The sequence below is a fragment of the Dama dama genome, chromosome 14, assembly GCF_033118175.1.
Source record: "Dama dama isolate Ldn47 chromosome 14, ASM3311817v1, whole genome shotgun sequence".
In the NCBI taxonomy this organism is placed as follows: Eukaryota; Metazoa; Chordata; class Mammalia; order Artiodactyla; family Cervidae; genus Dama; species Dama dama.
The window spans coordinates 75848971-75873930 of record NC_083694.1 but is presented as its reverse complement, the minus strand read 5'-3'; the positions used below and the strand labels follow the sequence as shown (position 1 = coordinate 75873930).

The 24960-nt window shown below is 55.4% G+C and overlaps 1 protein-coding gene across 7 annotated transcripts in view; it reads left to right on the top strand.

Annotated features, from left to right (window-relative positions):
- PPP1R12B (protein phosphatase 1 regulatory subunit 12B) overlaps window positions 1–24960 on the top strand; it is a 166974-nt gene that overhangs the window by 46253 nt on the left and 95761 nt on the right. For 6 of the 7 annotated variants that reach the window (XR_009695890.1, XM_061161132.1, XM_061161131.1 and 3 more), the window contains exons 2-9: window positions 4949–5079; window positions 11526–11644; window positions 13143–13302; window positions 14951–15095; window positions 16026–16100; window positions 17626–17705; window positions 18283–18476; window positions 22492–22607. Coding sequence is in view for 6 of the 7 variants with exons in the window: in XM_061161132.1 (XP_061017115.1) it covers window positions 4949–5079; window positions 11526–11644; window positions 13143–13302; window positions 14951–15095; window positions 16026–16100; window positions 17626–17705; window positions 18283–18476; window positions 22492–22607 (1020 nt within the window). In the remaining variant the exon portion in view is untranslated. Of the gene's footprint in view, window positions 1–4183; window positions 4726–4948; window positions 5080–11525; window positions 11645–13142; window positions 13303–14950; window positions 15096–16025; window positions 16101–17625; window positions 17706–18282; window positions 18477–22491; window positions 22608–24960 lie in introns of those variants that run through there. The other variant, XM_061161134.1, reaches the window with a different exon arrangement.

Here is a 24960-nt window from a genome sequence, read left to right as displayed (position 1 = left end):
TCATTCTTTCCCAGCATCAGGATCTTTTCCATTGAGTCTGCTCTTCACGTGAGGTGGCCAAAGTATTAGAGCTTCAGCTTCAGTCCTTTCAATGAATATTCAGGGTTGATTTCCTTTAGAATTGACTGGTTTGATCTCCTTGCTGTCCAAGAGACTCTAAAGAGTCTTCTCCAGCACCGGAGTTTGAAAGCATCAATTCTCCTGCGCTCAGCCTTCTTCATAGTCCAACTCTCACATCTGAACATGACTACTGGAAAAACAATAGTTTTGACTCTACAGACCTTTGTCAGCAAAGTGATGTCTGTGATTTTTAATACACTGTCTACATTTGTCATAACTTTCTTCTAAGGAGCAAGCATCCTTTGATTTCGTGGCTGCAGTCACCTTCTGCTGTGATTTTGGAGCCCAAGAATGTAAAATTTGCTCCTCTTCCCGTTTTTTCCCCTTCTGTTTGACATGAGGTGATGGAACCAAATGGCATGATCTTAGTTTTTTGAATGTTGAGTTTTAAGCCACCCTTTTCACTCTCCTCTTTCACTTTCATCAAGAGGCTTTTTAGTTGCTCTTAACTTTCTGCCATTAAAATGGTATCATCTGCATATCCGAGGTTGTTGGTATTTCTCCAGGCAATCTTGATTTCAGCTTGTGCTTCATCCAGCCTGGTGTTTCTCATGATGTACTCTGCATATAAAAGTTAAACAAGCAGGGTGATAATATACAGCCTTGATGTACCCCATTCCCAATTTTGAACTAGTTCATTGTTCCATGTCTGGTTCTGTTGCTTCTTGACCTGCATATAGATTTCTCAGGAGGCAGGTAAGGTGGCCTGGTATTCCCATCTCTCTAAGAATTTTCCACAGTTTGCTGTGATACACACAGTCAAAGGCTTTAGCAGAGTCAATAAAACAGAAGTAGATGTTTTTCTGGAACTCTCTTTCTTTTTCGATGATATAGCAGATGTTGGCAATTTGATCTCTGATTCCTCTGCCTTTTCTATATCCAGCTTGAATATCTGGAAGTTCTCGGTTCATGTACTGTTGAAGCCTAGCTTGGAGAATTTTGAGCATTACTTTGCTAGTGTGTGAGATGAAAGCAATTATACTGTAGTTTGAACATTTTTTGGCTTGCCCTTTTTTGAGATTGGAATGAAAACTGACCTTTTCCAGTCCCGTGCTGAGTTTTCCAAGTTTGCTGGCAGCACGTTCACAGCATTATCTTTTAGGATTTGAAATAGCTCAACTGGAATTCCATCACCTCCAGTAGCTTTGTTCGTAGTGATGCTTCCTAAGGCCCATTTGACTTCAGACTTCAGAATGTCTGGCTTTAGGTGAGTGACCACATCATTGTGGTTATCCAGGTCATTAAGACCTTTTTTTGTGTATTCTTGCCACGTCTTCTTAATATCTTCTGGTTCTGTTAGGTCCATACTATTTCTGTCCTTTATCATGCTTATCTTTCCATGAAATGTTCCCTTGGTATCTCAGTTTTCTTGAAAAGGTCTCTAGTCTTCCCCATTCTATTGTTTTCCTCTAGTTCTTCACACTGTTCACTTAAGAAAGCTTTTTTCTCTCTCCCTGGTATTCTCTGAAACTCTGCTTTTATTTGGGTGTGCCTTTCCCTTCCTCCTTTGCCCTTCACTTTCCTTTTTCAAGCTAGTTGTGAGGCCTCCTCAGACAGCCACTCTGCCTTCCTGTGTTTTTTTCTTTGGGATGGTTTTGGTTACTGCTTCCCTGTACAGGGTTGTACAACTCTGTCCATAGCTCTGCAGGCACTCTGTCTATTGCATCTAATGCCTTGAATCTATTTGTCACTTCCACTATATAATCATAGGGGTTTGATTAAGGTCAGACCTGAGTGACCTGGTGTCTATCCCGTATTTCTTCAGTCAATTCAGCTCAGTCATTTCTGACTCTTTGCGACCCCGTGGACTGCAGCACGCCAGGCCTCCCTGTCCTTCACCAGTTCCCGGAGCTTGCTCAAACTCATCAAGTCGGTGATGCCATCCAACCATCTCATCTTCTGTCATCCCCTTCTCCTCCTGCCTTCAGTCTTTTCCAGCATCAGGTCTTTTTCAGTGAGTCAGTTCTTCGCATCAGGTGACCAAAGTATTGGAGTTTCAGCTTCAGCATCAGTCCTTCCAATGAATATTCAGGACTGATTTCCTTTGGGACTGACTAGTTGGATCTCCTTGCAGTCCAAGGGACTCACAAGAGTCTTCTCCAACACCACATTTCAAAACCATCAAGTCTTTGGCACTCAGCTTTCTTTATAGTCCAACTGTCACATCCATAGCTTTGACTAGATGGACCTTTGTTGGCAAATTAATGTCTCTGCTTTTTAATACACTGTCTAGGTTGGTCATAGCTTATCTTCCAAGGAGCATCTTCTAATTTCATGGCTGCAGTCATCCTCTGCAATGATTTTGGAGCCCAAGAAAATAAAGTCTCTCACTGCTTCCATAGTTTCCCCATCTATTTGCCATGAAGTGAATCTTCAGCCAAGATTACCTAATTAAATAAATATCCTCTAGATTGAATCAACTGCTTGTCATCCAGTCTTTGTTTCTAAATGAGATTGACATGAGGTTTATCTGGAGGGGTTTCTTTTTAAGTGCTCTTGCTAGGATAGATGCTTCTTAAGTGTTGTAGTTACCCTCAGAGTTCTGGCTTGAATCCCCCCCACAGTAATTAATCTTTTGCTGTTTCAGTGGTTGCCCATGCTATGTCATGTCACTTTTTGTGACCTGCCCCCACCCCACCCCCACCCCCGACTGCAATTCACCTGGCTTCCCTGTCCTTCACTATCTCCCAGAGTTTGCTCAAACTCATGTCCATTGAGGCGATGATGCCATCCATCCATGTCATCCTCCTGCCCTCAGTCTTTCCCAGTTGCTCATTATCACCGTGAAATATCCCTTGGTATGTTTCATTGAAGACATCAGTTCTCAAACTGTTTGATCTAAGTAATCCTTGACATTCTAAAAGTTTATTCAGGACCCTAAAGAGCTTCGGTTCGTAAGTATTATTACGTATTACTGAAAAATCTTGAAACTTTCATGTGCTTAATAATTCAGTTAAAATAGCAATAGCCCATTACATGTTTGTAGAAACCACATATTTTAGTGGAAAAGAGCTATATACTTTCAGAAACAAAAGCACAGTAAACATCGTCCATCGACATGGTGGCCTGACGAGAAGAGTGGCTTTGCTCTGCATTTGTACGAATCTCTGCGAGTGTCTGCGTTCTGTCTCCTGTGGTAAATTGTTTTGATGAATGTGTATGAGGGAGGTCTGGGCTCACATGGGTGTCTGTTTGGAAGAGGGGGGAGTGTTTTAATAGTCTGTTCAGACAGTTACGGGTGTTCTTGGTGCTGTACTGAAATGCCAATAAGAGTAGCTTCTTAAGTATTAGTCACTGTGTGGAATCTGAAACCATATCAGTGGAGTTTCCTTACTTTGTGACGTTAAAGTCCATCATCTGACCTCTGTTTTGAGTGGATTTTTTACCTTGCTGGGTTTTCACACATGAATTTGCTTTTGTGGAAAATATAGGTTCGTTGAGTTACACAGATCTTCCAGATCTTAGTATGTATTTCTGTTTACAGTATTAAAAAATCACCTTTGTTGATAATCCCCCTGGTCACATTGGAAAACTGAGTATTAGGAAGCTGTCAAGTTCTTGGTAGTGCGTATTTTTTCAGAATTCTGATTTTAACTGGATGGCCAAATTTTGTCCTTGGCAAGAAATACTAGGTTTCTTTTCTTTTGAAGTGACAGGCTCACTTTCCATTTTCGAGCCCTGATCGTCATAGTTTACCTGTTCGTTCTTCTGAGTAAAGTAGCATCTGTGAAGAAAGCTGCTTGTTCATCTGGGAACTCAGGCAGATACACAGATGCTTTGTGCTCAGAGTCGGCTCTGAGCTCGGGACGTGGAGAAGGGCTGCGTGCGTGTTTACTGTTGTGTTGGAGAGCATTAAGGACACTGAGAATCCGTGATTGAGGGTTAGTCACGGGCTTCTTCAGGGTCACAATTGAGGGAAACCGGCCTCAGTGCTTGTTTTGCTCCTCCCCATGGGCCTCTGTGTCTGAGTGCGGGCCTCAGCCCAGTGAGAGGGGCGAGTGGGGTCTTAACAGTGTTACAAAAGTCAGCTTGACCTGGATAGTTGTTCTCCAACTTTGTTTTTTTTTTTTTTTTTTCTTCTTTTTCTGTTGCGTAGGAGGGGCTAAGAGAGAAGTTTTTAAAAAGGGAATCTCGCTTGTCTCTGGGCACTGAAGCGTCTTCGCCCTTCTGGGTCCACGACAGTCTTGAGGATGGTCACCTCCATACATCTGGGCTGTCACCCCCTTCTGTCCTCTAGGTGTGCTCAGACAGCCTTTGGCTCTTGGTGGCCTTCCCTGCTGTTTGTGGCTTTTCTTGCTGGCTCAGAGTGGGCTTGCAGCCTTTATTCGGAAGCTTCTCTGCCTTCCTGACTGTTGCGCAGAATACTTGCCGTGTTGTCTGCAGCTGTTCCGAAGGTACATGGAAAGGAAATACACTGCTTCTGTTTGAAGGCTCGCTGCACCCTCTCGCCAGAGCAGAGATGGTTTAGCAGCCCTGGAACTTCAGCTGCGGCTTCCTGCTGAGAAAGGTGTATTTGAGCCTTTAAGATCCACAGGCACACCAGTGGTTCCTGACATCACTCTTGGGTAGCGTGATGAAACAGCACCTCAGCGATCACTCTCCTTGGTTAGTCCTCGCGGCACTGTGATGCCATCAGTTACCATCATGCCACTTTCACAGCTGAGCATTGAGGCAGGGAGGGAGTTCGGGGGTTTGCCTAAGATCCCAGCGCTGAGCAGCCCCCCAAGACACTCTTGAGGACGCAGGGGCTGGACATGCCTTGTTTGCCGACACCACCGCACGGTCCCCGCACGCACTTGCTGAGTCAGTGATGGGCTTTTCTTTGCAGGCCTGCATTGACGAGAACCTGGACATGGTGAAGTTCCTGGTGGAGAACGGAGCCAGCGTCAACCAGCAGGACAACGAAGGCTGGACGCCCCTGCACGCGGCAGCTTCCTGTGGCTACCTCAACATAGCGGAGTGAGTGTGCCGGCGATGCGTGTGGATTCGCGCTGTGCTCTCGAGTCTGAGTGTCACACACAGCCAAGGCTGCTCTTTACTGCAGTCATGAAAGCGGGCAGTTGAGTTATTTTCAAGGAATAATTGATAACTACTCTTTACATAGCTGCTAAATCTGCAGCGTTTTAGCTGAGCTTTTGTGGTTGCTTCTGTCTGTAGGTGATTCGTGTTTGTTGGGGTACGCAGAGGTGGCTTCAGTCGGCTGCATTGTCTGGGCTACATTTCTAGCGACTGTAGCTGGACACGCCTGGGGCAGACCTGGAGAGCTTCTCCACACCCTTTGTGTAGAAGAACCCCACCACACAGTGTCTGGGCTGGAAGGGGTGCGGAGTGAGTGTCTGCTTAGTGAACGGGTGGCCAGGGAGATAAGAGACTTTTAAAAACACCTTTAAAAGAAGGCAGTCACGTGTGTTCTAGATGAGAATAACCGTGGATTGCTAAGGTAAATTCTCTACATAAAGCGGTGGTCTCCTGTGGTCCTTTGAAAGTCAGCTGAGTTGTCTTACGGCCCCTTTCCAGCAGGCCTGGAGCCCACTATAGCCCTCCTGTGGGACAGCAGGGTGAGCTGTGTGGGCAGCTCTGCAGAGGCCTGGGAGCAGCCCCACAGAAGCCGCTTCGCCGGGTCCCGCGGTGAGGGGCTGGGTGCAGGGAGTTAGAGGCGGTGGGCTGACAGACGCCACTAGTCCTGAGGAGTGGGCACCTGCAGGAGAGCTCCCCTCGGGGCGGCTCCTCAGCCCGAGCCGCTCACCCTCAGGCAGCCTCTGCAGAGACGTCCGTTTACCTGAGAACCGTGAACAGAGCGTGCTCGTCCCTCCTCACTGGTATTTGACTGTGTTCAGGCAGCTTGTTTGTGATTCTGAGCTACCACATCTCACTCCATCAGGGTTCTGCTTTTCCCCTGGAAGGTGAGAGGCAGAGCTCGGCCTGGTGTCGGGGCGCCTCGTGCTGGCCTAACCCTGGGAGTCTCTCTCACTCCTTTTAAAGTGAAGCTGAGGACAGACAGTGACTGCCATCGCTCTGTTGCCGTGGTTTCTTTACCCTGGTTTTATGGATGAACATAGTTCCTTTGGAAATAAGTTCAACATTTAAGTGTCTGTTGCCTGAACAAATGCTACCTTGAATGAAGCGGACTGGTGAGAGTCACCGTCTCCTCACGCACAGATGATCAGTCAGATATGTGCAGGCCTGCCTGGAGGCGCGAGCTGGACCAGGCCTCGCTGGCCGCTGCGGGCTGTCCTCGCCCTCCCGAGCGTCGCTGACCGCCCGTCTGTGCGGCCGCCTTCCCAGGCCTGCAGAGCCCCCTGCCCCCACCCCCACCCCACAGAGCCCCCCTGCCGCCTGCAGAGCCCCCCCACCCTGCAGAGCGCCCCCTGCCGCTGCCCGCCTTTGAGGGCCTCGACCGTGGGGCCTGTGAGCGGTGTTTCAGAGACGATTAGCGCGGTCATTCCCTTGTTTTGCTTTTTGTATCTTAAAAACCTTAAACTATACTCTCATTCCCAGAATCTTTAGAAAGTCTAAATTTCAAGCAAGTGGAAGTGAAGAAGAGCCAGACTCGCTTTCCAGGGAAGAATCAGTGCCTTCTAGTGTGATGACCCTTTTTAGTCTCATATTTCAACCCTGTGTGATATATTTTTTAAAAGAGGTTTAGGGGCTATTTATTCCTCATTTGGAGTTCAGGCTTATTGCTGGTTAGCTGGGTATCTTACGTTTCTGTTATCACTAAGTGTTTAGCTTAGAAGCGGCAGACTGACCCAAATGACAGCGTTTAGTTTGGTTTTATTGTTTATATTAGTGGTGCTAACTTCTTCTGAGTTTTTGAACACATCTCATTTTCTTTGTTCACCCCTTACAATAGTAGCAAAAAGACCTTACGTAGGTGGTGAGTTAAGAGGAACACAGAGGCTTTATTTTCTTTCTTTCTTATTTTTCTTTTTTGGCCAAGCTGTGCATGGCTTGTGGAATCTGAGTTCCCCAACTGGGGATGGAACCTGGGCCGTGGCTGTGAAAGCACCGCATCCTGATGGACCTCTAGGGAATCCCAAGAGAGGCTTTATTTTCTAAAGGACATGTTTCCTGAGCCAACAGGTATTTCTGAGCCTCAGGGTAACTGTAAAGATCCTCAGGATTAAAATAAATATTACTTCATAGACATGTCCCTGGCGGTCCAGTGGTTAAGATTCTGTACTACCGCTGCAGAGGGCTTGGGTTCCATCATGCTGCACGGCGTGGTCAGAACGGAAAGGAGACTTCGTCGGTTGATACTTGTTCAGGTAACAGTGTGAACCTGGAGAGGTTCCGCCCCCTTAGCCTGCCCCCAGGATGAGGATGGTCTGGGGCGGTGTCTCACTTGGCACTCATCTCTCTGATTCAGGGAGACCCAGGTCATTTCTGGACAGGAGTCGTCTCCATCAGGGTCCAAGAACTTCTCAGGAAAGGGAGAAGTAGGACCTTTGTGCCCGAGTGACCTTGCCCCTGACCCAGTAAAGAATGGGAAAGGTGTCAGAGCGGAGCAGTTCGACGTTCTGTTTATTTCACTCAGTGTTTGTGGGTTGCTAAGAGAGAGCGCACGTCGGATGTCACAGCGGTGATGCCCGTGAGGAGGACACAGTTGTTGTCCTGGAGCCGCAGTCAGCTAGTGGGGGCGGCTTTGACATCCCCGTGTGTCACGACTGAGGCCCAGACTTAGTGCCGGAGGCGGAGTCCAAGGAAGAAGAGGGAAGATTCGGTTGTCAGAACATGGACAGGCCTCTGAAAGGGGCTTTGAAAGACTTGGAAACTTTCTAATAATAGCAGGAAAGAGGGGAGGGGAGGATGGTTCATCAGTTGGAGGGAGTGTCGAACTGTGGGAGGCAAGTGAGCTGTTGTGTTTGGGAATAGTGCAGGGTTCAGGGTGAGCAGAGAGGGTGCAGATCAGTCCAGATGTGAGTGTGCAGTGCTGACTCGGGGGGAGTGCGGGGTTCGGGGTGAGCAGAGAGGGTGCAGATCAGTCCAGATGTGAGTCTGCATTGCTGACTCGGGGGGAGTGTGGGGTTCGGGGTGAGCAGAGAGGGTGCAGTTCAGTCCAGATGTGAGTGTGCAGTGCTGACTCGGGGGGAGTGCGGGGTTCAGGGTGAGCAGAGAGGGTGCAGTTCAGTCCAGATGTGAGTGTGCAGTGCTGACTCGGGGGGAGTGTGGGGTTCGGGGTGAGCAGAGAGGGTGCAGTTCAGTCCAGATGTGAGTGTGCAGTGCTGACTCTAGGGGAGTGTGGGGTTCGGGGTGAGCAGAGAGGGTGCAGTTCAGTCCAGATGTGAGTGTGCAGTGCTGACTCTAGGGGAGTGTGGGGTTCGGGGTGAGCAGAGAGGGTGCAGTTCAGTCCAGATGTGAGTGTGCAGTGCTGACTCGGGGGGAGTGCGGGGTTCGGGGTGAGCAGAGAGGGTGCAGTTCAGTCCAGATGTGAGTGTGCATTGCTGACTCGGGGGGAGTGCGGGGTTCGGGGTGAGCAGAGAGGGTGCAGTTCAGTCCAGATGTGAGTGTGCAGTGCTGACTCTAGGGGAGTGCGGGGTTCGGGGTGAGCAGAGAGGGTGCAGTTCAGTCCAGATGTGAGTGTGCAGTGCTGACTCGGGGGGAGTGCGGGGTTCGGGGTGAGCAGAGAGGGTGCAGTTCAGTCCAGATGTGAGTGTGCAGTGCTGACTCTAGGGGAGTGTGGGGTTCAGGGTGAGCAGAGAGGGTGCAGTTCAGTCCAGATGTGAGTGTGCAGTGCTGACTCTAGGGGAGTGCGGGGTTCGGGGTGAGCAGAGAGGGTGCAGTTCAGTCCAGATGTGAGTGTGCAGTGCTGACTCGGGGGGAGTGTGGGGTTCGGGGTGAGCAGAGAGGGTGCAGTTCAGTCCAGATGTGAGTGTGCATTGCTGACTCGGGGGGAGTGTGGGGTTCAGGGTGAGCAGAGAGGGTGCAGTTCAGTCCAGATGTGAGTGTGCAGTGCTGACTCGGGGGAAGTGTGGGGTTCGGGGTGAGCAGAGAGGGTGCAGTTCAGTCCAGATGTGAGTGTGCAGTGCTGACTCGGGGGGAGTGCGGGGTTCGGGGTGAGCAGAGAGGGTGCAGTTCAGTCCAGATGTGAGTGTGCAGTGCTGACTCTAGGGGAGTGTGGGGTTCAGGGTGAGCAGAGAGGGTGCAGTTCAGTCCAGATGTGAGTGTGCAGTGCTGACTCGGGGGGAGTGTGGGGTTCGGGGTGAGCAGAGAGGGTGCAGTTCAGTCCAGATGTGAGTGTGCATTGCTGACTTGGGGGGAGTGCGGGGTTCAGGGTGAGCAGAGAGGGTGCAGTTCAGTCCAGATGTGAGTGTGCAGTGCTGACTCTAGGGGAGTGCGGGGTTCAGGGTGAGCAGAGAGGGTGCAGTTCAGTCCAGATGTGAGTGTGCAGTGCTGACTCTAGGGGAGTGTGGGGTTCAGGGTGAGCAGAGAGGGTGCAGTTCAGTCCAGATGTGAGTGTGCAGTGCTGACTCTAGGGGAGTGTGGGGTTCGGGGTGAGCAGAGAGGGTGCAGATCAGTCCAGATGTGAGTGTGCAGTGCTGACTCGGGGGGAGTGCGGGGTTCGGGGTGAGCAGAGAGGGTGCAGTTCAGTCCAGATGTGAGTGTGCAGTGCTGACTCTAGGGGAGTGTGGGGTTCAGGGTGAGCAGAGAGGGTGCAGTTCAGTCCAGATGTGAGTGTGCAGTGCTGACTCTAGGGGAGTGCGGGGTTCGGGGTGAGCAGAGAGCGTGCAGTTCAGTCCAGATGTGAGTGTGCAGTGCTGACTCTAGGGGAGTGCGGGGTTCGGGGTGAGCAGAGAGAGTGCAGTTCAGTCCAGGAGTGTGTATCCCGTGCTCACCCTATGTATTTTTTGCATTTTGGTGTCTCAGGGTTGGGACGTGAAGGAGCATGGACGTGAAGGGCAGCAGGTGGCCTTAGTGCAGTTAAGGAGAGCAGAGGGAGCGGCTAGCCTCAGTGGAGGGTCTGTCCTCCTGAGTCTGTGAAGGGAGAGGGGAGAGGGCTGAAAGTCAGATGAGTTATATATGTGCCGTCCACCTGTAAGGTAGACACATTTATGGATGCTCTGTTTATACCAGGTACCAAGCAGTGAGAAAGCAATAGCCTCGAAAGATGTGCTCTAAGTCTTATAATAGCTGCAGATTCTCCTCTGCCAGCTCCTGAATGCAGTGGCCATGTAGTATCTTTTTTAAATATTCTGGAGTGTCTTTAAAATGTTGTTGTTGTTTGGTCATTCAGTCGTGTCTAGCTCTTCATGACCCCATGGACTGTACCCCCCCAGGGTTCTCTGTCCCTGGGTCTTCCAGGCAGGAATAACGGAGTGGGTTGCCATTCTCTTCTCCTGGGGATCTTCCCGATCTGGGGATGGAACCCGCATCTCCTGCGTCGGCAGACGGGCTCTTTACCACTGACCCCCACGGGGGGCCTCAGTGTGCCTGAAATGCGTGCCCTGTAAACGTGGGTGGGCCTGTAAATGGTGACTGTGTTGTTGATGAGTTGAAGTCTAAGTAGTTTTTCTTTCTCTTTTAAATACTTGTATTTGGGAGCACTCTGGCATTATTGGGGTTCTCACTGGCCCCAGAGTAACTTGATATAGTGCCAAGATGAACTAGATTTGAAGTCAGAAGATGGGGCCATAACCTCTGTCCTTTACCTCTAATAGTACCCAGGTAGCCTACTTCCTAAAGTTGTTTAAAACTCATTATATAATTGTACGTGAAAGTACTTTGACAATCAAAAAGTATCTATGTAAGATATTAAAGTTATCAGGCCTTTCTTCTTTAGGATCCAACACTGTATTGGCTTTCAATATAGAATCTAATTATTTAGAATGTACTGATTTATTTCTTCAGTCATTTAATTTCCTCTTAGAGTGTAGATTTCATGGAGATGGCTGGTTGAAGGGAGAGTTCTGTGGACGTGTAACTTAGGCAGATCCGTGAACATTTTAATTTGTCCTTTATTGTTCTGTTTTTGTGCCCTAGCCCTGCTTGATGTGCTCTTGGTGGGAATGGGCGCGTATCTGTGAGGGTCACTCCTTTCTGTCTCGGCGGACTCCACTCTCAGGTTTCCGGTGTCCTGAGTCCTCCTGGAAGCCTGGGTTTGGACCTCAGCCTGGGGGTGAGCTTTAAGGCGGCGTGTCTCCCTTGTGTTTACAAAGTGCCTTGCTGCCCACTGGGAGTGAGAGAATGGGGTTCAGAAACGTGAGTGTGAGAAACCCCACTTGTAGGCGTTGTTCTTACCAGGAAATAGAGACGCTCTGATCCTGATGGTTGAATGCTAGTGGAGTGCCCTGCCTGGGACCACAGTAAAACTCCAGACAGGGGCCATGCTCTGCGCAGAGCCCAGGCACAGGAGTGCCGCTGGGCTCACACTGGCGAGGGCGCTGACTCTGATCTTGTCTGCACAGGTATTTCCTTAACCACGGAGCCAGCGTGGGCATCGTCAACAGTGAAGGTGAAGTCCCCTCTGACCTTGCAGAAGAGCCTGCCATGAAGGACCTTCTTCTGGAGCAGGTGAAGAAGCAAGGTGAGCTGAGGGGTCGGAGGGCAGGAGAGGGCCTGTGCATCACCGTGTGACGCTCCATCTGCTCATGTCAGCCTTCGCTGCCCACGGCACGTGCCCTGGTAGTCCTCACGCGCGAATTGGCCAGGCCAGACTCCAGAGGCATGCGCGGCCAGCCTGTCCCTGCAGCCCTGGGCCATGCACCGCGGTGTAGTCAGGCGGCCGGTGGGCTGTGACGCCGCAGGGCAGACTGAGGAGGGTGCGCCAGCTTCCTCGAGCGCATACGGCACCGGCCCGGCGTCCACGGCGAGGTCCGCAGAGGAGCAGGCACGTGTCCCTCTGAGTACTGGCCAGTCCTCTGACTTTGCACCTTTCCTCTTGAGGAGAGCTGAACGTGCTGCTGGTGGGACGTTTGTTGCAGCCTCTGAAGTGATCTTTAACCATCCTAATCATGAAAATTTCTGGTAGTTTGTTATGGTGAGGAAGCTATTAGAAGAAGAAACTCTGAAATACTTACTTTATATTTTCAGAAGAATCCACTGCAGAGAACAGGTCAGGATTCTCCGACTGGAGGTCTTTGGGTTCTTTTATTTTTAAAGTTGCAGGTAACACCGGGCCTACGGGCAGGGAGGACAGGCCTTGGGGCATCTGCTGGAAGTGCCACAGAGCCGTGTGGGCCCGAGGTGTGGGGACGTGCCGTGCTTCTGGGAGCCCAGCGTGCCCACAGTCTGCAGTCCCCCGGCGGTCTCCCCTGTGACCTTCCTGGCGCCATCCCTGCAGGCCAGGCGGGTCTGCGTTCACACACCACCCAGGCTGCCTTTGCTCCAGTAGCGGGGCTGAGGCGCTATGACAGCCGAGCGCCTGCAGAGCTGAGAGTAGTCGCGTTTAATCACCTGTCCGTAATGTTCTGAAGGGAAGCAGAATCCCTCGCAAGTGTCTCTGTGCTCACCTACTCCTCAAGTCTAGGCCACATCGCTTCGCTCGGCATATTTCTCTACTCAGGGAAATGAGATTTAGAGGGAGTTAATTTATAAAAGTATATGATCCCTGAAACTGACATTCTTGACCCCAGTCTTAGGTGTCGCAAGGGGAGGAGGAGGAGCAGACAGGGGCCTAGGAGGTGACGTTCTGTGGCCCCGAGTGAGCCGCCTGACCTCCGCATGTTTGTTCTCTCCTCTGTTTGGTGGGGGTGGTGACACCGTTACACTCACCTCAGAGGACTGGGGGGGAGCTCAGACGGCTTCAGGTGTGAAAAGACTGACGTGTCCTCTCACAGGTGTTACACAGTAGCCGCCCTCTGGTCTCACGTTCTTAGGCCAAGAGCACGGTGCGGCCCTTAGCGGCCCTGCCGTCTGTGCTGTGTGTTTTAGCTGAGTGGCCTCTCCTTGGTGGGGTGGCTTTTCTGATGCAGAGTAAGTTGGCTGAGCACCCAGGTCGGTGACGGAGCTGCGGCCGGCTCTCGGCCCTGAGGCAGGCCAGCCAGGTCGCGGCAGCTGAGCAGCTGTCCGGCGTGCCTCCGCAGGGCTGGATCTCGAGCAGGCGCGGAGGCAGGAGGAGCAGCAGATGCTGCAGGACGCCCGCCAGTGGCTCAACAGTGGCAGGATCGTGGACGCGAGGCAGGCGCGCTCAGGGGCCACTGCCTTGCATGTGGCTGCGGCCAAAGGCTACTCCGAGGTCCTCAGGTGGGTCCGTACGGCGGGCGGGACGCGCAGCCAGGGGCAGACGCAGGGGTGAGGTTCCCAGCAGAGGTGCTGTCCTCCCCGTCCTCCTCCCCTGTGCCGTCCCTCCTCCCCTGTGCCGTTCCTCCTCCCCCACACTGTTCCTCCTCCCCGCCTTCCTCCCTGCCCTCCTCCCCCACAGTTCCTCCTCCCCCACACCGTTCCTCCTCCCCCACACTGTTCCTCCTGCCCCACACCGTCGCTCCTCCCCGCCCTCCTGCCTCCATGCTGTCCCTCCTCCCTCCATGCTGTCCTTCCTCCCCGCCCTCCTCCTGCACACTGGCCCTCCTCCCCAACTCCATCCTTTCTCCCGCATACTGTCCCTCCTTCCCCACACTTTCCCTCCTCCCCACTCTCCTCCCCATGCTGGCTCTCCTCCCCCACGCCGTCCCTCCTCCCCGCCCTCCTCCCCCACACTTCCCTTCTCCCCACCCTCCTCCCCCACGCCGTCCCTCCTCCCCACCCTCCTCCCTCCATGCTGTCCCTCCTCCCTGCCCTCCTCCTGCACACTGGCCCTCCTCCCCAACGCCATCCTTTCTCCCCCATACTGTCCCTCCTTCCCCACACTTTCCCTCCTCCCCACTCCCCTCCCCTATGCTGGCTCTCCTCCCCCATGCCGTCCCTCCTCCCTGCCCTCCTCCCCCACACTGTCCTTCCTCCCCGCCCTCCTCCCCCACGCTGTCCCTCCTCCCCGCCCTCCTCCCTCCATGCAGGCCCTACTCCCCCATGCCGTCCCTCCTCCCGCCACACCATCTCCTCCTGTACCTGCCGGGTCGTTCACCTCTCTCCTCCCGCCAGGCCGCCCTGGTTTCTCCTGGCGCTCCGATGGGAAGCAGAGTTGGGTGGCCAGCCTGGAGGGGCCTGCGGGTCTCCTGCTGCTCCGCAATTCATCTCCAGCCTCCCTGCTCCCCGCCACCCTGCTGCAGTACAAGCAGACGCGCACCCCTGTGTCCTCGTTAGGCTGGGGCGTAGGTTTCAGGGGAGCCGTACTGGAGTAGGGTGGTCGCCCACGCAGGAAGGGTCTGGCCTCCTGTCCGCCTCGCCGTCCCTGTGTGTCCCCCTGCTGTGTGGAGCCTTGGGGCCACCGGGCTCGCGCAGCACGGGCTGCTGGCGGCTCTGCGTGTGTCCGTCAGCAGACGCCCTCACTGCTTGTGTCCCGGACAAGGCTCCTGCTCCGTGTGCTGGGTGTCACTGCGCCTGTCTTCAGGGCAGGGTTCCCTCGCTTGCTTCTCTGGAGGCCCGTGGCGGTGCTGCCTCCGTCAGCTGGGGCTTATGCCGGCCTCCACGTGCCCCGCAGCCTCACGGCCTCAGCGGGAGCCCCTGCAGACACTTCTGTGGTGGGAGGTGGCAGACCACCCGGAGAGCGGGCGTGGGAGGAGGGAGAGGATGAGGGCACAGGGCTCTGGGTGATCTCTGTGCTGGGGGGTGATGTGGCTGCAGCCCGGTGTGGCCTCTGGGGGGGGGAGGGGGCTCAATTGTGACAGCTGCACTGATGCCTGAGAGGCCAGACCCGGTCTCGGGGCCAGGGTCTGCAGCATCAGACAGATGACTGCGCGTTGGGCAGAGAACCCTGATGCAGAGGATCTGAATGTCTTGTTCGGGTTCTCCTCAGGCTTTTGATTCAGGCTGGCTATGAGCTCAACGTCCAGGATCACGATGGCTGGACCCCGCTGCATGCAGCCGCGCACTGGGGCGTGAAGGAGGCCTGCTCCATCTTGGCGGAGGCCCTCTGCGACATGGATGTCAGGAACAAGCTGGTGAGTGGGCTGGCCCCCAGCGGCGTCCTGGAGCACGGGGCAGGAAGGCCCTGCTCAGTAGCACGCACGCCACCGGCGGCTGAGCCCTGCACCCGCCCCGTCCACCGACCACCGGCACGGCTCACTCGCCTGGTGACGTGAAACCTCTCTGTTGCCTCTGTTTATGTCGAAGCCCGTGAAACAGAAAATGAAAAAAATGTTCTCACCTTGGCAAAATGAGCAGTGGGGAAGCCTGACACCACTGTTCAGGGAGAAGCGTGAGGCGCTTCAGCTTTTCATTCAGAAACCTGATAGCTGAGCCCTGCTCACATCCACTCGTTAAAAAACGGGATGTGACAGCATCCTCGAGTTTGGCTGAAAGTAGCGTTGTCCGGCCTCGCTTCAGGCGGGTTAGAGGCCCTGCAGCTTCCTCCCTCACCTGCTGAGTCTGCGGATCCGGAGACTGGCTGTTTACTCGGGGCGCTCTGGCCTGCCCCGCCCCACCCTGCTCACCCTTGGTCTGCAGGCCAGGGCCCTTCGCCGAGCTGTGGCCTGAGGGTCTCACTTAATGGGCTGCTTCCTGTGACTCAGTCTTGAGTGCACACACCTGGACCTCCTTCCGAGGCCTCTGAGAGCCCCTTGTTAAATTTATTGTAGCAATTATGAGCATTTTGGAAGAGATGGAAGTAGAGATTTCAATTGATTATTTGCCAAGAGACAATAAACACTAGAAATGAGGTGATGATTTCCTGTTCACCGTTTTACAAAATACAAAGCCCTGTGTTTGCAGGGTTTTCTGTTTCTCACGTTTCCTCTCTGATAGAGGAGGGTATCATCCTGGTGCTCATTTGGCTAGTTAGGGAGGCAGCTGTCAGAGGGTCAGCGCCTGAGGTGAGCACCAGCTTGTTCCCAGGTGGAGGTGCATGACTGCCGCGTCTGTCTCCTCGCCAGGGCCAGACACCGTTCGATGTGGCCGACGAGGGCCTGGTGGAGCACCTGGAGACGCTGCAGAAGAAGCAGAGCGCGGTGAGTCTGCGGGCGGGCCACGGTCCATGCGGCCTGTGTCCGCATCCCCGCAGCGGTCACTTTCTGCAGGAAATGTCCACAGTCTGTTAGAGGAAATGTCCCCGAAGTCACTGTTGCTGAAGTTAGCTCATCATCTCGTGTCACCTGAGAGCGGCTGGAACGTGAACACCATGACCGACTCTGCTTACCTGGGGTTCTAGGAAGCGAGTGTGGTGTGTTGGAGTCAGTGTTTTCCAAACAGGGAGTACCGAGCTGAGGATGTCTCATGACTTCCTTATTGACTGGAGGGACTTCTTTATTTAAAGGAGGTTGACTACTGGGAGCAATGTGTTTCTTTCTTAAAAAGCAGGCAAACTCACGAAGCTCAGAGATTTGGCGTGGGCCGGCGCTTGGTCAGTGATTCATACCTAGCCCAGGTCCATCAGATATCCACAGTCCCTCCCTTTCTCCTCTCCTAAGTATGTGATGGTTTGCTCCTGGGCCCGTGGCACAGCGCCTCTCAGGAGGACCATGGAGGCATGTGCCCACGTCCAGGTGCCATGTAGAAGCCCTCCCTGGCCGGGGCGAGCAGGGAGTGAGTCTCACTGCACTGGAGGAGGGGCGTCGGGGGGAGGATGGAGCCAGTCACTGCAGGGCTCGAGCAGCTCCCCTTGGGGCAGAAGAAGGTCACGCTCTTGCTTTGCTGGGTCCTCCTCTGTGGGGCTGTGGCTCGGGTTCAGAAGGGCATGCAGAGCCATTCTGAGGGGAGAGCAGGGGGCTCCCTGCCAGGGCTCCCGGCACACAGCACCATCGGGCTGGGACGGGAGAGGCCTCACTGGGGAGCCCGGCCCCAGAGCACAGACACACCAGGTCAGTGGTCCCTGTCGATGAGCAGTGGCAGCCGCTCAAGATACAGTAGCCTTGCTAATACCAGAGTGTGGTTTTCACAGTTAGGTGTTTACTGTTTTATGAATACTTTAATCTGAAATAGTTTGGGGGCTCATGTAGGAGTTGCAGAAATACAGTAGCGAGTTTCCATGTATGTTTTACCCAGTGTGGTTCGTCTCTGAACACGAATAGTATCTTCACTAAATAACATCTTCCCACTCTTAGGAGTGGTGCCTGCCTTTGCCCCCGCATAACTTTGGGGTCCGGGGATATAAATACATGTTGTCTGGAGCATGTCTCTAAGTGCTGGGCAGGTTTTCCTAAGGGCTCATTTCCCACTTGGCAGCTGTTTCTCTGTAGAAGCCTTGCCAACTTAATTCAGCATCAGGATCACAGAGCGTTCTCTCACAGGCGCTTCCCTTCAGAGCAAGGTTTGGGGGCAGTGAGGTTTGGATGCTTAGGAGGCGGTTGTCCCTGAAGCTCTGCTGCCATGGTTTTCCTCCGTCCTCATCTCCCAGGCAGCCCCGCCGCTGTGTCCGCTGCCCCCGCTCTGCCTCCCCGCTGGTGCGGTGCAGTAGCAGGGCTGCTGGAGTCCTCGTCACTGCTGAGTTCTTCCCAGTGGTCAATGTCTTCCCTTTTCTGTTTTCTCGACTTCCAGCTTCGAAGTGAGAAAGAGACGTGGAATAAGCTCATCGAATCAGACTTGAACAGCAAGCTGCACAGTAGACTCTTTAAGAAGTAAGATATTTGGGTTTGAGCCCTGCTGGTGTGACATACTTAGCTTGAGAATTCATACAGTGAAGAGACTCGTGTCTGATTGTAGCCAGATGGTCTTTAAACACGGGTGGATGTTTGAGGGGTGAGGAGGTGGGTGGCATTGATATGGGGGAGACCTGTGAGTGGGTGAATGTGTGTTCACTTTGTGAAGTATTGGAGAACCGTGTGTGATTCTTTTCTCCCAGCTACGGGCTATTAGTCCCAACTGCTTTCCGAACTAGAAGCTCTGAGCCTGGGGCCACATCCGTTCTGTTGCCCCTGTCCCGTTGTCTCACATGGTCCTGGCATGCAGTGATCACTCAGTAAACATCTGTTAAGTGACTTGTTAAAACTGGTTGCCCCGTTCACCACGAGGAGTGTAGCCCTCCGTTTCCCAGGTCTCACGTCGGACACTAGATGGACCTGAGGGAGGGTGTGTGTTCTGTTACTGCTTCTACACAGAGGTTCCTCGCTTGTCCCCCTTCTGCTGGCTCCGCTGTGAGCTTAGACAGTGGTCTCTCCTCTCTGAGTGATGCTCCGATTGTCGTCTCTACTTTAGCAAAGAGAAGATGCTCTGTGAGGAGGAGACACCCAAGTCCCACCGGATGGAGGAGGAGAGCAAAGAGTCCAGCAGCTCCAGCTCCGAGGAGGACGAGGGGGAAGACGAAGCCTCGGAGTCAGAGGCCGAGAAGGAGGCGGGGGACCCTGAGGCCGTCGGTCCGCAGACCGCTGGGGGCCGCCGCGTGTCAGAAGGCAGGTGGCGGTGGCCCTGGGGGGCCCGATTCCCAAACGGGCCTGAGATCGTTCTTTTCTCCCTTCTCATCACGTGAAGCCCCTGTAGTTGCTGGTTGGGGACTAAAGAAGGAATAGAAGCCGTGTTACCTTTCTGACTCTTGATGATATGCATCGTGTCGAGAGTCTTAAGTTTGCTGTGCGGACCACCAGGCTCCGGATCAGCCCGGGGTCTCCACTTGCGGGCGGGCGGACGCCGGGCGCCGGGTCAGCCCGGGGTCTCCACTTGCGGGCGGGCGGACACTGGCCTCCGGGTTAGCCTGCGGTCTCTACTCGCAGGCAGGGGGACGCCTGGAAGGGGACGCCAGGCTCCGGGTCAGCCCGGGGTCTCCACTCGCGGGCAGGGGGACGCCTGGCAGAGCCGGATTTTGCTGAGTGGGTCTGCCTGTGGCAGTGGCTCTCCTGGATAACTGGGGGCTCGTGATGAGCTGAGACTCCACAGGCCAGGGCCTGCAGTCACCACGTGTTCCCCTCCAGAGGTGTCCTGAGAAGACGCAGAGTTTTCGGTGAGGGGGAAGGCCCGCCTTGGCTGAGAGTCGAGTCTGCGTCCCCCCCCCAGAGCCTGCCCATCCCTGGCACCTGCTCTGTGAGGGAGTCTCCTTTACTGACATGATTCCCACAGTTTCAGGGGAGCGCTGCCCTTGTCCACGTCTGGCCTCTCGGAGGACGTTCAGGACTCTCACTTTTGTAGAGCAGATGGGCAGCGGCTTGGCCTGTAGAGCAGGAGAAAGCCGTTCAGTCCTTGAGACGCTAGTCGCAGGCACAGCGTGCTCCGGAAGTGCCCGTGCTGAACCTGTCAGCCGTGTGCGCGTTCGTCTTCCCAGAGTTTGCTTTTTTTCTGGGGCTTCCAGTGTTGTCTGGAGCGAGCGCCCAGGCTTCTCCGTGCCAGGTCACCACCTCCGCTGCCTGGGCTGCCGATTGCCCCCGGGTGCCCAGGCCTCAGGTCTCCTGTTCCTGCAGCCTGGCTCCACGCCACTCACGCTGCTGCTGCCGCGCCCTCCTCAGAGCCCTCCCGTGCCGCCTTCAAGGCTCTGCCTGCAGAGGGTGTCCGAAACCCAGTGGCCTGGCCTCCAGGACCTCTCCTGCCAGGTTGCAGCTGGCCTTTGCTGCACTGTGCCCAAGTCCGGACGTGTGCCAGCCGCCCTGGGCTGCTGGAGCTCCCACACGGGCCCCGGGGTCCTCCCTACAGGTGCTTGTGCTGGGGCTTCAGCTCTGCCGCCGGGCGTGGACTGTGTGACTTGTCAGAGGCTGTCGGGCCTGCCAGGCTGAGCAAGTCTTTCCTCAGCTTTCCCTGTGGGGAAGCTGCAGGCAGGCCCCTGCCCTGCGCTCTCACCGTCTGCCCTCCGGCAGCGCCCCTCCTCTCAGGCCGTGGCCGGGACCCGGGGCTGGGGCCTCCGGGGGTGTTGCTCCCGGGTCCCGGCCTGTACTTGGCCTGGGATGGGCAGGCACAGTCACTGGATGTTCTGCTGAGTGTGTCCTGGTCACGCAGAGGGTAGGAGGGCGTGTGCGTGAGTGAGCGGTGAACGCAGCCGGCTGTGTCCCCTCGTGAGGAGGACCGTGAGATTGGGGTTTATCCCGACACTTTCAGGCCGAGGTCAAGGAGGACGAGGAGTTCGCCTCCTCCCGTGAGCGCATCCACATACGTCTACACGGGCACAGCGCTTCACATTTACGTGGTGCTTTTAATTGCAACACCCTAATTGTGCTCATTTACTTCTTACACCGCGCTGTGTGTAAGCAGGAAGGTGACCCCACAGGTGAGCTGAGTGAGGTCTCAGAGCATGGGGTGGTGTGCCGAGACCCCGCCTCTGGGGCTCAGAGCAGCTGGGTGGGTGACGCGCAGAAAGAAGCTGGGGAGGGCCCGGCCCCCAGGGTGGGGCTGAGGAGAGCTGCGCCGTGGGGGAGGCAGGAGTGGGCAGGAGGCCGGGGCTCTCGCGGGCCAGTCCCGGGAGCCAGTGCGTCCCGAGCTCCCGTGTCCCCTGTGTGCCGAGACGCTCCCTGACTCGGGGCCCCCTCACCAGTCCCAGGAGCCGGTGCGTCCTGGGCTCCCCGTGTCCCCCGTCGGCCGAGACGCTCCCTGACTCAGGGCCCCCTCACAGCCCCCCCTTCTGTCTCATGTCTGCTGAGACGCCTCCCTGACTCAGGGTCCCCCTCACCAGTCGCGGGAGCCAGTGCGTCCTGGGCTCCCTGTGTCCCCTGTCGGCCGAGACGCTCCCTGACTTGGGCCCCCTCACAGCCCGGGAGCCAGTGTGTCCTGGGCTCCCCGTGTCCCCTGTCAGCTGAGACGCTGTCCTAACTTGGGGCCCCCTCACAGCCCGGGAGCCAGTGCGTCCCAGGCTCCCCGTGTCCCCCGTCGGCCAAGACACTCCCTGACTCGGGCCCCCTCGCAGCCCCGCTCTCCTGCTGCCCTGTCGTCTCTGCACAGGGTTTCTCCTCTGACTCGGGTTCCCGCTGGTGGAGCCGCTGTTACCTGGATGGCTTAGCCTCCGTGTGAGTTTGCTCTCCCTCAGCAGTGGGTTATGGGCGCTTGGGGACGCACCGTGGCCTGCTGACCTTCCTGGCGCTGGGCCCTGGGCAGGACAGGTGCTCAGCACTCACTTGGTGGGGCCGTGGGGGCGGCTTCTGCCCGAACCTTCCAGGTGCTGCCTGGACCCACGCAGGCCGAGCAGGCCCTGACCACAGGTAGAGCCTCGTGAAATGATGGTTTCCGTGTGTGTTACACACGCACGTGGTTATGAGGAGTGTCAATGATGTTCTGAGGTAGGTGTGAGCAGTTTGGCTTGGAGTTCTGTTTTTCCTTTTCTCGTTCTGATTTGCCGTGAGCCTCTGCTGTGTTAGTGATCCGCTGCTGCGTAACAAGCCAGCCGGGAGCCTGGGGCCAGTAGGACCGCTGTGTGTGCCCACCAGTGCTCCGGCTGGGAGACTCGGGGGGCGTCTGCTGGGCAGCTACCCTGTCATCCATGCAGGCGCACTCAAGCCTACAGTGAGCTGGCCTGCGGCTAGGGGGCCTTCTCCCTGAGGGGCCATCAGGCCCGCAGCCCTGCTCTCCCCGTGCAGCTGGATTCCAGCCATGATCAGAGGGCAGGCTCCTCACACATCTGCTCGTGTCCCATTTGCTTCTGTGCTAGGGGCCACAGACGGTTGGGGGTCAGGCCTGGAGTCAGTGTGGGGGTGGGGGGCACACCCAGGATACAGGCTCGCTGGGCCGGCCCTGGGACAGCTTTTGTGGTTATTGTGAATATTCAGGGCAGTCTGAACATTTCTGCCCAGGAAGACTGCCTCGCTGCCAGGCCTGACACTGTGACGTTTTATAAACGGGGGACCCGGGGACTGGGCCTTTGGAGTCCAGGGACTGGAGGCACAGCAGCCCCTGGGTACACGCAGACAGGGTTCCTGTCAACACCCCAGGAGGGAGCCCTCCTGTTTATGTCTCCCAGCGCCCTCCGAGAGAGCCCCTGAGAGCGCTCTCCACCCAGGGGCTGCCGCCTTCCTGTCCCCACCCCCCCCCCCCCACGGCCCCCCACGCTGCCTGCCCCGCCTTCCTGCCCTCGGAGGGGCAGCTCCTCTCTGAACGCACTCTGCATTGGATGTGTTTGACCTTGTGTCGTCACCATGATTGTTCTGCATCTTATCTCTTCTTTTTCTAATTGCCTAGGAAGCAAGGTCTGTCTTGTACTTTCTCTGGCTTTTTCTGCCCAACCCGAGTGGATTCTGTTTGTACTTCCTGATGAATTGTATGTGTGACGTATAGTGAGAAGGTTGTTCATGTGGGAATTGGCGTCAAGACAGAATTTCACTTGAGCCTGTTTTCTTGTAAGAGGCAGAGATTGCCGGAGGTTTCATCGTGGTTGGAATCTAAGCCTTACATGGCCCTGGTGATCTGTTTGATAATGGGTACATCTTTTGTGTTAGATCAGTACAGGCATGCCTAAGGGTTTACTAACGCAGTTGTTGCTTCTCCTGTCTTTCACACCAGATGACGGGCCAGGCGCCATCACCCCCAGCCGTCCCAGCCCTGACAGCAGGAGCAGCGTCCCGGAGCAGACCCCCGCACCCCCGCAGAACGCCGTCCCTGCCTCTTCAGCCAGGAGAGTGAGTGTGCGCTTGATCCGGATGTTGCGCCCGTTGCGGTAACATACGGTTGTAAAGCCCTTAAAGATACATTCGCGCCTTTTTCCTTACGTGAGTGATTGTTATACATGCGCATATGTATCTCTTTTTTCCAGATTTTTTCTATTATAGATTATTATAAAATACTGAGTAGAGGGTGCCTGTGTCACACAGGAGGTCCTGGTTTATTTTATATACTTCTGTTGGTTAGTTGCTGAGTTGAGTCTGACTCTGTGCAACCCCCATGGACTGTAGCCCGCCAGGCTCCTCTGTCCATGGGATTTCCCAGGCAACAGTACTGGAGTGGGTTGCCATTTCCTCCTCCGGTTTTATGGACAGTGGTGTATATATGTTAGTGCCAAATTCTCCACTCACCCCTCGCCCCCCTCCTCCTTCAGTGAACATGAGTTCATTTCTGTCTGTGAGTCTGTCTGTTTTGTAAACAGACGCATGTGTTTTCTTTTTCGATTCCACATATCAGTGGTATCGTGATACTTGTATTTCTCTGACTGACTTCACTTAGATCATCTCTAGGTCCGTCAGTGTTGCCACAGACGGCCTTAGTTCATCCCTTTTTGTGGCACTGTTGTGGCCGAGTGTTCCATTGCACTCGTGTACTGCCTCTCTGCATGCCTCCCGTCATGGTGTAACAGGGGGGCCCAGACAGGGTGCTTTACACGTCGAGGTCTGTGTCCCACTGTCTGGAGGTTGGAAGTCTGCGATCGCGTTGCTGGCAGCTTCGGTCCATGGTGAGGGCTCTCTTCCTGGCGCTCAGACGACCCCCTGGTCTCCAGATGCAGCCACCCTGGGTGTCAGGGCATCAGGATGTGGGTCTAGGGGTGGACACCAGCACTACATTCATGACTTGCCCACAAAGTGTTTAAAAAACTTAGAAATCGTCACCAGGCAATTTGGCCACAGTGTGTTGAGGTGACCCAGGGTCTGGTGGCCTGGGGCCAGGAGAGCACTGCCCGTGGCCTGTTGTCTCTGAGTCTGAGGTTGGGCTGTGTGGGTCCAGGCTGGGCTGGGCGGAAGCCGGCCAGGGCGCAGCCTGGGCGCTGCGACGCCCACTCGTGTCTTCACTCTGCCTCCGCGAGTGAGGTCTGTGCAGCTGCCGGTGGGAGAGCGCAGGTCGGAGGGGCTCAAGGCCGGCGGCCTCCCTGGCCTCATCGGCCTGAGGCCTGCCGCGGGGGAGCCGGCGCGTGCTTTGGCTGAGCTGCTGGACGCGCCGCGCTTCTGCAGACACTCCTTCACTCGCTGGCCCCTCGGCGCCTCGTGGGCGGGGCCCCTCGGCGCCTCGTGGGCGGGGCCCCTCGGCGCCTCGTGGGCGGGGCCCCTCGGCGCCTCGTGGGCGGGGCTCCTCGGCGCCTCCTGGGGACCAGAGGGCAGAGAGAGGCTCAGCCGTTCCGCCTTCCCTGGCGCTGCTGTGAGCCGTCGGGCGGCACCGGCAGGACGTGGTCCTCCATTGTGAGGTGTGTGACTGGGTCACCTGCTCTTTAGGAGGAAAAGGACTGGATTAGGAAAGCCACCGACACACACCCGTGCCGCTTGGCTCAGAAGGTGCTGGGGGAGTCCAGGTGGCTGTTAAAGAGCCCACAGGGTGTTTCCGCAAGCCCCTCGGGGTGCACGGAGGAGCAGAGCTAAGGCTTCTGCTGCGATCGCTGTGTTCCCGCTGCGCCAGCAGCAGAGCTCCCTGGTTCTGGAGTGAGAGCAGTGCTCCGGCAGGGCCCCCGCGGCCAGGGAGGTCGGGGCTGGTGGTCCCAGGGAGGCCGTGCCTCAGCCTGCCTTCGGGCTGACTCCGGTCTCTGATGTGTTCTGTGGTTTGTTGAAATGAGATGCCTAAGGACAGTGTAAGCTTTCCATGAACCTTTCTTTTCCAACGTTAACATTACTTTTTAATGAAATGATGGTAATGAAAATGGTAATTCATTTTTGAAAGCTGTTCTCCTGGCAGAATTTAAAACCTGGCAACCCTATAACTTCTACCATTTTTTTCTTTTTGATTTTGCTGCTCCTTGAAATCTGAAATGCTTAGAACTGCTGCCTGTATCAGATAAGCTGTTTCCTTGACACAAGCAGTTAGAATTCGGGTGGAGAGGCCTGCAGCGTCTGTGTCCATGTTGCCTTAAGTCAGCTCACAGTCCCGTCACAGGGCCGGGGCCACCGCCCGTGTCTCCCCGGGTCCACGTGTTGTAGGAGGGTCAGCGCTCAGCCCGGTTCACAGGCGGGAGGGTGGCGGCGTGCAGAGGGGCGGGCTGCTGTCCCCCGGCCCCGTGTCAGCACTCGCCCTGCTGGCGGCTCCTCTGTTGGGTGCGCGCCCTGGGAGGGGCTGGGG